At 38.8% G+C, this 16276-nt stretch overlaps 2 protein-coding genes across 3 annotated transcripts in view; one reads left to right on the top strand and one right to left on the bottom strand.

Moving 5' to 3' along the window:
* The window catches only part of ACTR2 (actin related protein 2), a 37753-nt gene extending 29073 nt beyond the window's left edge, over positions 1-8680 (bottom strand). The window contains exons 1-2 of one of the 2 annotated variants that reach the window (XM_044926063.1): positions 8507-8680; positions 1142-1252 (exon numbers count right to left, since the gene is read on the bottom strand). In XM_044926063.1, coding sequence (XP_044781998.1) covers positions 1142-1252; positions 8507-8554 — 159 coding nt within the window. In that variant the 5' untranslated portion in view covers positions 8555-8680. The remainder of the gene's footprint in view (positions 1-1141; positions 1253-8506) is intronic. The other variant, XM_006053528.3, reaches the window with a different exon arrangement.
* LOC112578088 (cytochrome b-c1 complex subunit 6, mitochondrial) lies at positions 5536-6065 on the top strand. Its single transcript, XM_044926064.1, has one exon. It carries the CDS (start codon positions 5602-5604, stop codon positions 5875-5877), a length of 276 nt encoding a protein of 91 aa, XP_044781999.1. The 5' UTR covers positions 5536-5601; the 3' UTR covers positions 5878-6065.
* Positions 8681-16276: the final 7596 nt, after the last annotated feature.

Here is a 16276-nt window from a genome sequence, read left to right as displayed (position 1 = left end):
TCTATAAAATTCCCAAAAGACCCTAAAAAAAAAAAAACCCAAACCAAAAAACTCTCATATTGAGTATCCCTTCTGATTGTAATAAAACAGAGGCCAGAATCATTCACTCTTTTAAGTCTTTAAAAACATTATCACAGAACCTAAGTTTCAGTTTGTATTTTTATTCATCATGTAACTCAATCCTCTGGTCCCAACAGCAGAGAGCTCTTAAGCAGCAAATGTCTACTATCTATTACCAGCTTTCTAGACACCTCAAACAAACGTCCCAGTGACGGGTACCTTAACTTAGAACCTAACACACTCTCTGAAGTCTTGTCAAGGACTGTCCAGATAGGACCAACGATGCTAGTCTGTTCACAAATGATTCATAAAACAGCTTCTAAATTCTACTACATTTTGTATAACCTAACCTAATCCCTAGGCTATCTGAAGATTTTAAGTCAAGTGGTAACCACTGACTTTTGATTGTTCTTTTTTTTTTCCCCTTCTAAAATATTGTTAACTCCCTTTTGATTTCCACCTCCTTTAATAGAAGATAAAAATCTATTAAGGTCCAATCTCATGTTAAGAACGGTTCGTAGGCCATGACAACATTCCCGCCCTTCTCCTTGTCCTAAGATAAATGATGCAAGGTCAAATAAAGACTTGCACAGCTTCCTCCTGCACACTATGGAAATCAGTTATTATACTGGTGAAAAAAGGAACCAATAAGATGCACACTCTGTTTTTCCTGACTAGCTATATAAAAATGTAGGGGCATCAGGCCATGAGAACATGTAAGAAGTTTCAGCTCCCAAAGAGACACTAACCCTGAATGACAAATATATGAAATTGAAAGACATAAAAATACCAGGCTGATTTCTTTTAAAATTATACTATAGGGCTTTAAGTCACTAATACAGCATTCACATCAACATAAAAATCTTATTTTTATTGTATTCAGAGAGTAATGGCTACACTTAAAGTCAGACGAAATTACTTTCAGTTTCTGTACCTTTCTTCACGTGTTGATAAAAATTTAAAATATAAGAAATTCGGCCCTCCTCCTTTGCTTTTCAAGGCATCAACATCTTAAAACTACTTAATTCAAAGAACACTTCAGTAGGTTTTGCTCCTCATTTATCAATAAATAAAATATTACCTTGATTTCAATGTTTCCCACTTTGGTGGTCGATCTGATAATAGGTCTTCCAACCAAAGCTGGGAAGATATGTTCTGGAAAGTTAGAGCCTGCATATCCACACTTCACAAACTGGAAAAGAACAGTAAAAAGTGGGTTAGTGTCAAAGTATTTACACTATTATCCATTTAACAACTGCATCTGAAAAGTACTGCTTTGCATTTATATAATATTCTAAACTTTTGGTGCTTTCAAATTACCCAAAGTAATCACCAGGTCTATCATATCCTCCATTTGTTTCCTTCATGGACCTACTACTGGAGTTCCCATTTCTTGACTGGTTAACGCTTAGGGAAAGCCTCAAAGGACCTAAGCTGAGCAGTGCATGCTGGAACCTGCTGCCTTGATGCACAGCAAGGAAGGGACAAATTCATTCAAAGAATGCTAAGGATTTTTAAAAGAAATGTCAGAAAATGGACAGAACGAAAGCAGACTTTCCTTCATGTCTGGCAATTCACTTAAGTAACATTATTTTCCAAAATGGGAAAATCAAATGGCATCTGGACCAGCATCAAGTTAAAATAAACATTTATTAGGCATTTTTGGCTATTTACATTTTTATATTTAGAGAAACATTTAGTAATACCAGGTGACATAAGTTCATATTTAGATAGTGTACTTCTCCAATGAGGATGTAGCATTGATTCTAATAATACTTCCACTTTATGAATAAGAAACAGATACACTAGGAGATTTAATGACTACAGTAAAACTGAAAATAGAACCAAGGGTTTTTAATGCTTGTATCAGTAATACAGTCTGCTTAGCCTTATTTTTAAGAGCAGCCATTACAGGAAAGGCAGTTAAAACTTCAGGGTGGGAGGAAGAAGCGATCTGAGAGGGGCTGTCACCAACCTCTACCACTCCCTTAACAAGATTCCGTGCAAGGTACAGTACCCTGTGCAAACACTTTTGTGTCTACTGATGAATCCCAAGCACCTAGAGCAGAGTCTGACGCATACCAGGTGCGTATTATTTAACTGATCAATAAAAATGAAGTTTTGCTGCTGACTCAAGAGTACAATACTATGATTATTTTAATATAGAGAATATGTTCAATATTGAGACAATCTATTGTTCCATGGATTTGGCACCACATTCTCTTAGAAGAATTTAGGAGAAAAACAATATCTGAATGTGACATATGACAGAAATAACACAAAAGTGCATAGAAAGCTGTTACATACAAGGAACTGTTTTGTTTGATGGTGGTAAAAGCTAGCAACAACCTGAAACTCACTGACTTCTGACTAACCCTCTAAAATACAAATTTTTTCTATTTCAAAGATACCTTTGTTGGAAATGATGTTGATGAACCACATTTAATTATAAATAGCCTAGTACATTCTGCCATGCATAACTGCAAGTCTTTTAAAAATAGTACTTTAAAAAAATATGTTAAAATCATGTCTTCAGCAGACTGAAGCTACTAGTCTGAAAAAAATCTGTCTAAAATTTAAAAATTGCACATTTTCAATACCACCTGAATTCATATCCCCTCATTCATGTTCACATTTTAGAATTTACATAAAATATACCATTCAAATAGGTTTTATTCCAAACCCACAAAACCTAGTCCTGCTCAGTTTGCCACTGAACCTAGGTTTTCTAAAACCTAAAACTATGATATGATTCTTTCTGGATTACCTCCAAGGCTGAAGTTAGTGTGATATGATGGCATATGCAATAGATATCCTGCTTGCTCATACCTACTTCTACTTGAATAGTGGTTGATAGCAAAGAACAATATACTTCCCACCCTAAAAAAAAGTGTTTAACAGAATTCAGAAGTGTTAGTTCATTTTTCCACAATATCTTCCCAAATAATTTATCGATCTGACCCAGAAAGAGCTGGAGCGACAACTGCAGCAGATAAAGAATAATACTTAGTATTTTCTAGTCTATTCAAATTAAAAGGAAAAAACCTCTTACACTCATCTCTTCTAAATCAAACTCTCTAGTCCTTAAGTCAAAAGCCAGCTCACTTGATGTGAACTGAAATCAGATGTAAGACCAGAGAATCTCTTCTCATTATGCCACTATATTCATATTTCTACATAAATAAAATGTCATGACCACCAGACAAGTATCAGCTTTAGTCATAATTTATACATATATTCCAAATATAAACAACAAATACAATGTACACATTAAATTTTTATGTAGTGACATAATGAGCAGATAAACACACTAGGTGAGACAAAAGTGTCCACGAGTATAAACATTCTTAAAGAAAATTGTAAAATGAATGAAAAAAAGAATCTACACATTTGTAAAGGCAATTTCAGCATATTAAATGCAAACCAATGATTTACCTGAGAAATCTTAACACTAGGTGAAGGTGGGAGGAGGAGCCTGGGATGGAGCCTAAGTCAAGTCGTGTCTGTCCCATCCCCCCACCCCCCCCACCCCCTCAGGCAGTCAGGAGGCTGGGGAGGTAAAATTCTTGTTCCAGCATATTTCACAGGACAACATATTTGCCAAGTGCCTAAGGTAAGAAGACAAAAATTAAGAATTCCTAAAACTATAAAAATAACTCCGAACTACTATTCCTGTGCTTCATTAAAAGATGAAGGAACTTCTCTGGAGGTCCAGTGGCTAAGACTCTGCATTCCCAATGCAGGGAGACCAAGGGTCAGGAAACTAGATTCCACATGCCACAACTAAAGATCCCATGTGCCATAGCTAACCTGGTGCCACCAAATAAATGCATTAATTAAAATAAATATTTGTAAAAATTATTAAAAAAATGGAAAGTTGGCTTTTAGTTCAAATTAAAGACAGCAATCACTAATTAATGAGATTATTTACTCTGATTAAGCAGTAGTTTATTGGAAGTAGATGCTGCCACAGTAATCCAGTGCTAGAATTCCTACAGCGAACTAGTGTTTGGTCAAAATGGCAATAGCCGCGCTACATCACATTATTTCAGATGTCAACGCAGTAGCAGTTAAAATAATAAGAATATAATTACAGTGATCTATTTCTCAGTCATATATAACCAGCAGACAACCTGGCATTTCCTTTCTTGCAAAAAAGCCAGTATTTTTTTTTTTAAGATCTAAACCATAAGGTAATAATATACAAAGAAAATATTCTTTTCTAAACTACTTGTTTGGCATAATTTTAACTCATGAAATACCTCCCCTCACTTCAATCATTTAAGACCTCGTGACTTAGTTCTCTCACTGTGTGCAATAAGGCTGTGTTTAAGAAACAGACTTTACCATATATAGTTTCCTCTTCATAGCACTGTGGTTTAAACAGGCTCCCTTACTTCCCACTGAGTCATCAAATGGTAAGAACATGAACAATATCATTTTCTTTCAAGAAAAAAAAAAAAAGCCCTTGTACATTTGCTCTAAAGGTATCTTTCTCCCCTCAAAAAACAAACTGGGATTTATAAAGCTTCATTTGGGCTTATTTAATTTATATTTTTCCTTTATTATTTTAAACAAATGGCACTGATATAATAATTTAATTGCATAGTGATTACTCTGATCTTAGATCACCAAAATATTTATTCTCTTTATTCCAAAGCATTTTCTAGGGCTAAACTACTTTTGATTTGGTTCTACTTCAAACACTCCTAAATCCAACATATAAATTTGTTTAAGCCTGATAAAGCAAGCTGTAATCAACTACAAATGTGAACTGTATAAGTACAATTAAAAAAAAAAAGTGTAACTATCTTAACACTACCAGCTACTCTGTATCACTGGACCCTAAAAATTATAACAGTCACACAGCAGGTGCTCCAGAAGTCTTCACTGTAGGTAAACCAACTCAATGTTGATGAAATCACCCAAGTTTGGCAAGAAAATACACAACATCAGGGGCCTGGGCCCAACCCCTGAAAGGCACCTACGCCGAAGCAGATCTCCACATCTTCACCTATCTGGCCACTTTCCCCAGCTTTATTTTAGGTGGCGGTTTATACAGGCTCCATTTTAGGTTTGGATGGTTATGATGATGAAGTGCATAAGGTATTGGAATCGGATGAGCTTTCCTCCTCTAGGAGGCCCTACAGAGGCCCTGGTCAGCTTGGGAGCTGGAGAGGTAGAGGAGCAGGACCACAATCTGGCGTGTGATGGTAAGAACTCATCTGCCCTTAGGGCTTTCCATTTAGGGCCTGCCAGAGAGGCTTAAAAAAAAAAAAATCAACTTCTCAAATGGCCTATAATTTTAAAACCTAAAATGTGTTAAGAGGCAAGTTGCTTTACAGTAACAACTATTCTCATAAATTTTTAGAAACTAAATTTTAGTATCTTCTTAATCACAGAGGAATCATTAGACCTTCAGGTACCTAAATAAAATCAAGAGGACTATGAAGTATAAGAAATACAGACTCGCTTTTTGATCCTGAAGTGGAATAGGTGCCGCTGTTGCTGCTTGTGTTGAGTCCAGAGCCGCAGCCGGACATGGGGCTAGAGAACGAGCAAAGGATGCTGACTGGGTCCGGAGATCCCGAGGAGGAGGAAGAGGAGGAGGAGGAATTAGTGGATGCCCTAACAACAGTGAGAGAGCAATGCGAGCAGCTGGAGAAATGTGTAAAGGCTCAGGAGCAGCTCGAGCTCTGTGATGAGCGTGTATCCTCCAGGTCACAGACAGAGGAGGACTGCACAGAGGAGCTCTTGGACTTCTTGCATGCAAGGGACCCCTGTGTGGCCCACAAACTGTTTAACAGCTTGAAATAAGTGTGCATATTTGTTCACCCCAGCCTTCATCACCTGGGCATTGGGATATTTCCTCATAGTTTTGAACATGATGTTTATTTGTGTAACTAAGTTCATGTGAATCTCAAGGATTTTGGCTTAGGCAAGTAATTTCTGTGTAATTATCAGTGATTTCATCTTAATAAAGTCCAGTGATCAGCAAAAAAAAAGAAATACAGACTCTAAGTGGCTCCTAATTCTCTAAATTTTCAGAAATATCATAGCATTCTTGACTACGTACTACATCAGAGCTTTCTTCATGAAGTTTCTTCATGAAGTCAATCATGTCCTATAGAAAATCTGGATAGTTAAAGTAACTAGAAATACAATGCCAAATATTACAAAAGGTTTTGTTTGAATTAACTACACTTTTCTACTTATGTCACAAAAACTTATCTTTTGTCTTAAGGAACAAGATTCTTAAATTATAGATTAGACATAAGGCTAATCAGATATACAATGAGTTTTCTAACAAGCTAATGAAACAGTAACATAAAACTAATTATGGGACTTGCTTCCACTATAGGGGGTGTGGGTTCCGTCCCTGGCCAGGGAACTAAGATCCCCACATGCCACAAAGCCCCCCAAAAAAAAGTTTAAGAATGAGAAAAAAAAATTTTTTTAATTAAATATTATGAAAAAACATATACTACAAAAACTGGTTTCACTGTCCTTCAAAGAGGAGGAATCCATTAAAATATAACTGACTTCAATTTCTAAAAAAAAAAACTGGCATAGTCACAAAAAAATACATTAGTATCAATTTTTTAAAGATTTACATTTATTTAGATGTCAATTTGAGACTACGGGGGGGGCGGTGGTGGAATTAGGCCAATTTTTTTTAAAAAAGCACCTTTAAAGTGAGTTTTAACTGTAAAAGGAACACATTTATAATTTCATTTAAAGACAGTTTAACATTACATGGTTTGTTAAAAAATAAAGAACATTTTCCCAATAACTGAGTCATGAAGTCCTTCCCACCTGACCTTACTCTTATCCCTAGTCTCACAGATAACCACGATGAACATAAATTTCTCACAAATCCCTTCAAAACTTTCACATACACATACACATTTGTGAACACATAAATAACTTTAATAAAGAACACACACATAAATGAAAATAAATTTTTTAAATGTTTCTGTGGTGATGAAGCTGCCTCTTTTTAAGTACTATGCTATTTTGTATGAAAGTGAAAGTGAAGTCGCTCAGTTGTGTCCAATTCTTTGGGACCCCATGGACGGTAGCCTACCAGGCTCCTCTGTCCATGGGATTTTCCAGGCAACAGTACTGGAGTGGATTGCCATTTCCTTCTCCAGGGGATCTTCCCAACCCAGGGATTGAACCCGGGTCTCCAGCATTGTAGACAGATGCTTTACCATCTGAGCCACCAAAAAAAATGGTAACACTCTTCTTACTCTCATCCATTTTCAACTTAGTTCAGATAAAGCTAGTATAATCATTGCTTGTAAAAATTCAATCAAAGGCAGTATTATGGCGGTGAATATCAACTCTTTTTTCCCCTCAACGATCCAGTTTCCAAAGTAACTTGAAGTTCATGCAAAATCTATTTTAATTCATATATTACATTTATGGAAGGAAGGGGATAAAGTGACAAAATACTGCAGCTTGAAAATGGTTAGAAATTGCTGTAATGCAGGGGGAAGTGATCACCACACAACTCACCCAAAATAACTAAGAGTTCTGTATTCTAATTTGATGACTTCGCTGCCTAAAATATATTTTTTTTAATTGGGGGGAGGGGCGACTGAAAGAAACAACTTTCAAATAATGTCTAAATCGGTGTTTTACTCTGATTTTTACAATTATTTGCATTTTAGGATCTTAAATACTAACATTAACCAACAAGTCTGCCAATAAGGGAAAAAAGGAGGAGGGGTACCCAAACTGATTAACTTCCCTAAGGTTAGTGGAATTAATACTTAGGCCTTAAAGGATCAAGATCAACCACGGAAACATATTGGTCTCTGGGGGGCTGCACCTGGGCCAAATATCCAGCATGGAGAACAAAAAGTAAATGATGCACAACCGATCTGGCCTTCCATCCCCTCAGAAAACAAGAAAACAAAACAACAAAAGCCTCAAACACTGCGAAAGGACTGAGGTTCATTGCATGACAGCACTTCCCTTTTTTCTTTAAACCCGTTTCCTGCCTCCTGTTCCGTATCTTCAACTCTACAGGAAGAGCAAGGCCTCTTGGTCTTTTTCCTTTTTACACACCGGCGACCCTGGAGAATGAAGCCCTTTCGCAACGCCCAAGCCTAGCCTTTTACCCCTCCAGCCCTCGAGCCAAATTCCTGCGGCTAGAGCGCTGGGCCGGCCCCGGCCCGGTAGCAGGTGGGAACCCCATCCATCGCCGGCCTCGCCCGTCGTCCTGACCCCGAGCTGCGGGAGTGCCCAGCTCGGGGCTACTAAGGAGTCCAGCCCGCTCGAGCCCCACACCCAAGCGGGTAGAAAGCGCTGGCCAGCGCCCCTCGGCCCGGGCGGCAGAGGGCCCAGGGGTGCAGCTCCGGGCGCTTTAGGCCCGAGCGCTCCCCGCACATCCGCGCCCCGGCCTGGGGCCGCTGCAGCCTCCCCGCCGAGCGCTTACCCCGGTGCCGTTGTCGCACACCACCACCTTCCTGCCCTGGCTGTCCATCGTCCTCCCGGAAGAGAGCCGGAGCCGCAGCCGCTGCCGAACAACCTAGAGCACCCACCGTCCGTCTCGTTCCTCTTCCTCCTCCTCCCTCTTCCTGGCCCCGCCTTCGGCCTAACTTTTCTCCCCCAACCGGAAGTAACCGCTGGGTTTCACCCGCCACCTAACAAACTGCCTGAGCGGAAGAGGCGGGGACGGGAGGAAGGAGGCCGAGACTGGCAGTGGTGCACTCCAATAATAAAAAAAGGAGCCCGAGGCCCCACCTACGGCGCCAGCCCGGCTCCCGCGCCTGCTCCGCCTTTAGGGTCGCCGCCCTTCCGGGTTCTGCCTGTGGGCGTCTTGTTCCCGACACTTTGGTGGGCAATAACGGTAGCCGAGCTGCCAGGCGGTTTGCCTTGCTTTCTAAGACTTCGCAGGAGTTCGGGGTTTCCGAAGGAGCTCGGGGTTTCCGAACTCCTCTCAAATATGGTGGCATTTTTAAATAGATTAATGTCATTCATACAATAAATGCTTTTTGAGTGTAACAAGTATTTATTGTTACTTGTTTCATATGTCTATACTAGACATGTATTAACTAGACGTGTAAATAGACGGGGGTAGGCCCAGATCACGTAAGTCTTCGTTGGCAGGGCCGTATTTGAAAATAGGGTTGCCCGATTTCAAAGTTGAGAGCCTAGGTTCAAACAGGTACAATAGGGGTGTGAAGCAATATGGTGCTGCTGGAAGGTAAGTGGTGAGCAGTGAGGCTCACCTAACTAACGGCAATCCCGGACGAGATGGGTTGGACTGGAATCGGAGGGATCTGTATAAATGCACGATTTCATGTGTCTGTACTAGACTGTGTCTAGTGTAACAATAAATGCTTGTTTAGTCTAGTATAGACACATATAGACACGATTTCATGTGTCTATACTAGACTTCATGGGAAATAGATGGGGAAACAGTGGAAACAGTGTCAGACTTTATTTTTCTGGGCTCCAAAATCACTGTAGATGGTGACTGCAGCCATGAAATTAAAAGACGCTTACTCCTTGGAAGGAAAGTTATGACCAACCTAGATAGCATATTCAAAAGCAGAGACATTACTTTGAAAACAAAGGTCCGTCTAGTCAAGGCTATGGTTTTTCCTGTGGTCATGTATGGATGTGAGAGCGCCGAAGAATTGATGCTTTTGAACTGTGGTGTTGGAGAAGACTCTTGAGAGTCCCTTGGACTGCAAGGAGATCCAACCAGTCCTTATTGAAGGAGATCAGCCCTGGGATTTCTTTGGAAGGAATGATGCTAAAGCTGAAACTCCAGTACTTTGGCCACCTCATGCGAAGAGTTGACTCATTGGAAAAGACTCTGATGCTGGAATGGATTGGGGGCAGGAAGAGAAGGGGACGACAGAGGATGAAATGGCTGGATGGCATCACTGACTTGATGGACGTGAGTCTGAGTGAACTCCTGGAGTTGGTGATAGACAGGGAGGCCTGGCGTGCTGCGATTCATGGGGTCGTAAAGAGTCGGACACGACTGAGTGTCTGATCTGATCTGATCTGATACTAGACTGCTTCTCAGTTTCACTCTGTTCTTTTATCAGTAGTTTTCAAACTTTATAAAGATGAAGAATGCCTTATTTAAATTTAATCTTAAGTGGAAACCAAGTATATTAAAATAGGTCAAAATATGGGAGTTCCGTGGTGGTCTAGTGGCTAGGATTCTGTGCTTTCACTGTGGTGGCCTGGGGTTCAGTCCCTGGTCGGGGAACTGAGATCCCACAAGCTGAACAGCCAAAATTTGCGGGGGAAAATAATCAAAATAAAACTGCCATAGTTGTTGGAAGTTTGAGAATTTAGGATGGGTTAAGGCCACAGGGAAATCTGTCTTCCTTGCATCTGCTTCTGTAGTCATTGAGGTACCACAGCCTGCTGAACTTTGCAGTGGTTCATAAATTACACATCTTACTTTCGTGGCCAGGTGTGCTGCAGTTCATGGGGTCCCAAAGAGTCAGCTATGACTAAGCGACAGAAAACCAACTTTTGTGGCCTGAGTGCTAGTACTGTGCAGTTTTCCTGGAAGTATATTTAATTGGTCTCAGCAAATTGAATTCAAGCATTTCTGTGTCCTTTTACTTTTGCCCTTTATGAAATGTAATGGATTACTAATTTTTACTTTTTAAGAAGTAGCATTTGTTGTTCTGATTATAAAATCAGTACATGCAGATGTTAGAAAATATCAACAAACATCTATTTGCTACACTAATGAAAATGCAGTAAAACCCCTTGATTATGCAAATTCAGATATAATACTCTTGGTGATGCTCATGTCTTCTGTACCAGCCTCATCCTGATCATTTCACTTTGCTCAAAATAATGTGACCTCACATTTTAGGTGATTGAATTGTGTGTGTGTGTGTGTATGTGAGAAAGAGGGTTTCATTTCTAGCCTTCTGCTGAAATTTTATGTATATTATTCTGCACAGAATCTTGCTAGGCAGGTATTTCCTTTTTACATATGACAAAATGGGAGCGTTAAATAAAGTCTACCAAGATCTACATACAGAAATAAATATATATGCCATCAGCGAACAATCTAAAAATTAAAGAGAACAATTTTATTTACAAGAGTATACGAAAAATCCAAATAAATATAATGAAAGTAATTCAAGACCTATACACTGAAAACTACACAACATTGCTGAGAGAAATCAAAGATCCAGGTAAATAAGTATACCATTGTCATAAATTGAACACTTGTTAAGATGACAGTTCTCTCTTCAAATTGATCTACAGATTCAATATAATCTCTATCAAAACCCCAGCAGTCCTTTCTCTTTTTAGAATTGACAAGTTGGATTCTAAAGTTTATATGGAAATGCAAAGGAACCAGAATACCCAAAGCAGTTTTTTTTTTTTTAAACTTTACATAATTGTATTAGTTTTGCCAAATATCAAAATGAATCCACCACAGGTTTTGAAAAAGAAAAGTGAAAGGGGCAGACTTCCACTGTTGCTGCTGCTGCTGCTAAGTCACTTCAGTCGTGTCCAACCTGTGCAACCCCATAGACAGCAGCCCACCAGGCTCCTCTGTCCCTGGGATTCTCCAGGCAAGAACACTGGAATGGGTTGCCATTTCCTTCTCTGAGACTTCCACTATCTGATTTCAAAACTTACTATGAAGCTACAATAATGAATACAGTGTGGTATTGGCACAGGATAAATGTATAGATCAATGGAACAGAAAAGACAGCCTAGAAATAAACTCTAACATTTATGGTCATTTGATTTTCAACAAATGTGCTAAAACAATTCAATGGGGAAACAGTAATTTTCTTTTTACACAAGTAGTGCTGAGATAACTGAATATACAGGTGTGCTCCTGCTACTCAAGTCACTCGGTTGTGTCCAACTCTTTGCGCCCCCATGGACTGTAACCCACCAGGCTCCTCTGTCCATGGGATTTTCCAGGCAAGAATACCAGAGTGGGTTGCATTTCCGACTCCAGGGGATCCTCCAGACCCAGGGCTCAAACCGATGTTTCTTGCATCTCCTGCATTGGCAGGTGGATTCTTTACACCTGGAAGCCCCAAATTTTCATGTATAGTGGGAAAAGAACTTTGATCCTTACTTCACACAATACATAAAAATTAATTCAAATGAATTGTACACCAAAATGTAAAAAAGCTAAAACTACACAATTTCTGGAAGAAAACAGGAGAGAAATCTTTTTTTTTTTTAAAATTATTTATTTTGGCAGTGCTGGGTCTTAGTTGTGGCTCTTGGGATCTTTGTTACAACATGCATGTGCTCTGTAGTTCCCTAAACAGGGATCAAACCCAGGCCCCCTACATTGGGAGGACTTCCCTAGGGAATTGCAAGGGGAAAAATCTTTTGATGTTGAGTTAAAAATGACCTAGATATGACACCAAAATCATGATCCATAAAAGAAAAAACTGATACACTTAATAAAAAAAAATTATATATACTTAGTAAAATATAAGTATATAAATAAGTATAAGTATAAATAAGTAAATAAGTATATAAATAAGTAAAATATAAGTATATAAATAAGTATATAAAAACATAAGTATATAAATAAGTATATATTTATATACTTAGTAAAAAAGTAACACTTTTAAGTCATGTATTAAGAAAAAGACTAGCCACAGACTAGAAGAAAATATATGTAAATCACATAGCCAACAAAGTACTTGTATCCAGAATAAATTCAGGATACCTAGGGACTTCCCTGGTGGCTCAATGATAAAGAATCTGCCTGCCAATGCAGCAGACATGGGTTCGACCCCCAATCAGAGATGATCCCACATGCTGAGGACCAACTAAACCCATGTGCCACAACTATTGGGCCTGTGCTCTAGAGCCCAGGAGCTACAACTGCTAAGCCCACATGCTGCAACTACGGAAGCCTGAGTGCCTAGAGCCTGTGCTCCACAACAAGAGAAGCCACCTCAATGAGAAGCCCATGCACCTCAACCCAACTAGAGAGTAGCCCCCACTCTCCACAGAAAAACCCATACAGAGAAAAGAGAAAAACCTATGCAGCAATGAAGATTCAGCACAGCCAAAAATAAAATTTTTTTTAAACTTAAAAATACTTATAACAATAAGAAGATGCATTATCTAATCAAAAAGTGGACAAAAGATTTGAGTAGACATTTCACTAATGGAGATATACATGTGAAAAGATGCTCAATGTCATTAGTCATTAGGGAAATGATTATGAGATACCACTTTATACTCACTAGAATATCTTAATCAAAAGGAGAAAAGAACACCTATTGGCAAAGATGTGGAGGAACTGGAACCCCCAAACATCACTGGTAGGAATGTACAGTGGTGCAGCAACTTTGGAAAGCAGTTTGGCAGTTTTTCAAAAAGTTAGACATAAAGTCACTATACCTAGCAATTCCACTCGTAGATACTATACCCAAGAGAAATGAAAAATTGTATTCACAAACGTGTACACCAATGTTTGTAGTGGCATTGCTCATAATAGGTGAACAGTAGAAACAATTCCAATGTCCTTGAATTTGTGAATGAGTAAACTGGTATATCCATACAATAGAATAGTGTTTGGCAGTTAAAAGGAAACTACATGCTACAACATGGATGAAACTTAAAAATATACCAGCTGCAAAAGACTCTGTTGTATGATTCCATTTATATAAAATGTCTAGAAAAAGCAGATGTGTAGATAATAGGAAGCATATCAGTGTTCGCTCAGGCTGGGAGCAGGTTTGGCTGAATATAGGCAGGAGAGAACTTTATGGGTTGATGGAAATTGGTGATAGTTAGTCAATGGTATAATTCACGAAAATCATGAAACTGTACATTTGAGAATTGTAAATTATGCCTTGTAAATTCCACAGAGTTGTTTTTAATAATTGTTACCTGCCCAAATTCACAAAACTGTATCAGAACCAGGAATAGTTACAGGTGTGACTGACTCCAAAGTTTCATTCATTCAGGATTTAGGGGAACTTTGGAACTGCCATGAAAAACCTGAACCTCTAGTTGGCATCTCAGTTGGAAATGACTTTCCTAGCATTTCACCTGGATCTTATTTAGCTTCTGTGCTTAAATAGGAGTGAGTCAGTATGTTTTTGTGGTTATAGAGTAATACAATAACTGTTAAAATTCACTCCTACTCATTGATGTGCATCCTACTTGAGTTGAGAAGGAAAATACTGTCTCCAAGTAATTAAAGTAAAATAAATAACCTAATTATTTTCTCTCCAGAATTTATAGATAGGAATGATTTCCTTGGATTCCCTTAAAAATGCAGTGATTTATGTCTGCAGTTTCTAATTTAATAAGCACAAAGTCACCTTGGGAATGTTCTGAGTAACACTTTAATTCATTCCAAAGGTGTCCTCTCATTTAGGAAACTGATAGTGTTACCACGTCTATTATATCTTATTCTGTATCTGAAGAACTCAGAAAGAGGACATCCATATCATTTATTTGGTTTATATGTCTCTTAAGATTATTTTGGGCTATACTACTTCCCCATCTCCTTCCTATACTATATTTTGGGTGAATAAACTGGACCGTTTTGTCTTCTGGATTTTCCAACATTCTATATTTGGCTGACATGTAGTATCATTTTTCTTGTTCTATTAGCCTCCATATTTTTTGTAAACTGGTAGTTAGATCTAGAAGCATGATTAGATTAAGATTCAGTTATTTTGGCAAAAGTATTTCATAGGCAGCAGTATGTACTTCCTCTTGTGTCACATTTGAAGAAATATGTCTGGGGGTCCCATATTTAGTGATGTTAAGAATATTGAGTAATTAGCCTCCAATTAGAATAAATAAATTTATATTTAAAAAATAAAAATATGAACATACTCAAGAGTCAAACATTTGGTGAAACAGCACAAATAAGTAGGTTAGACCTCTAAAGAAATGTGTTTGGATTCTATTCGAAGGCAATAAAAGGCATTCAAAGAAAAATAAAAAAAGAATATTGACTGGATTTTGGGGGTCCCAAATGACCTATTACAGAATTTCCCCAGGAACTTGTCACTTAAGCAGATGGGAGTTTAAGCAGCCATCAGTGATTGTTGCCAGATTGGACCAAAAAACAATCAAGTAGTTTGCCTGACCCACAGTTTCTCATTTTCAAAGCTAAGAGGTTTTTACCTAATTAGCCACTGCATTTGCTTTCAAGTTAAACACTTACAGTTTTGAAACTAGACTACTTAAGTGTTTCTTTAAATCAAAAAAACAAATCTCATAGGCATTGTGAAAGTGAAAGTGAAGTCGCTCAGTCGTGTCCAACTCTTTGTGACCCCATGGGCTGCAGCCTACCAGGCTCCTCTGTCCATGGAATTCTCCAGGCAAGAATTCTGGAGTGGGTTGCCAGTTCCTTCTTCAGGTGATCTTCCCCACCCAGGGATCAATCCTGGGTCTCCCACATTGCAGGCAGAACTCTTTACCAACTGAGCCATCAGGGACGCTTCTCATAGGCATTACGTATATCTGACTTACAGTTTTACTTGACATTTTATTTATTTTTTAATTTTTAACATTCTTTTTTTCTTTTGGCCAATCTCCGTGTGATATGGGACCCTAAATCTCCCACCAGGGATCAAACCCGTGGCCCCTGCAGTGGAAGTCCATATAATAGATTATTATTCAGCCAAAAAAGCAGGGTAGTACTGCTACATGCTACAACATGGGTGAACTTTGAAAACATTGCACTAAAAAAAGCAACCAGAGACAAAAAGTCACATATTGTGTGATTCCACTGATATGAAATATCCAAAATAGGCAAATCTTTAGACACAGAAGATAGATTGTCTAAGCTTAGTGGCTTGTGGGGGAGAAGTAGAGAAATGGGGAGTGAGTGCTAATGGGAAAGAGGTTTCCTGCGATAATGAAATGTTCTAATATTGCTTGTGGTGATGGTTATACAACTCTACTCTTACAGTGTTTTTTTCTAATTTCATTGAGATATGCTGTACTGCTTAGTCTCTCAGTCGTGTCTGACTCTTTGTGACCCCATGGACTGTAGCTATCAGGCTCCTCTGTTCATGGGGATTCTCCAGGCAAGAATACTGGAGTGGGTTACCATGCCCTCCTTCAGGGCATCTTCCCAACCCAGGGAATTGAACTCGTGTCTCCTGCATTGCAGGTGGATTCTTTACCATCTGAGCCACCAGGGAAGCCCAAGAACACTGAAGTGGGTAGCCTAACTCTTCTCCAGGGGATCTTCCTG

The sequence above is a fragment of the Bubalus bubalis genome, chromosome 12 (genome assembly GCF_019923935.1).
Source record: "Bubalus bubalis isolate 160015118507 breed Murrah chromosome 12, NDDB_SH_1, whole genome shotgun sequence".
In the NCBI taxonomy this organism is placed as follows: Eukaryota; Metazoa; Chordata; class Mammalia; order Artiodactyla; family Bovidae; genus Bubalus; species Bubalus bubalis.
This window is presented reverse-complemented; position numbering and strand designations above follow the sequence as displayed.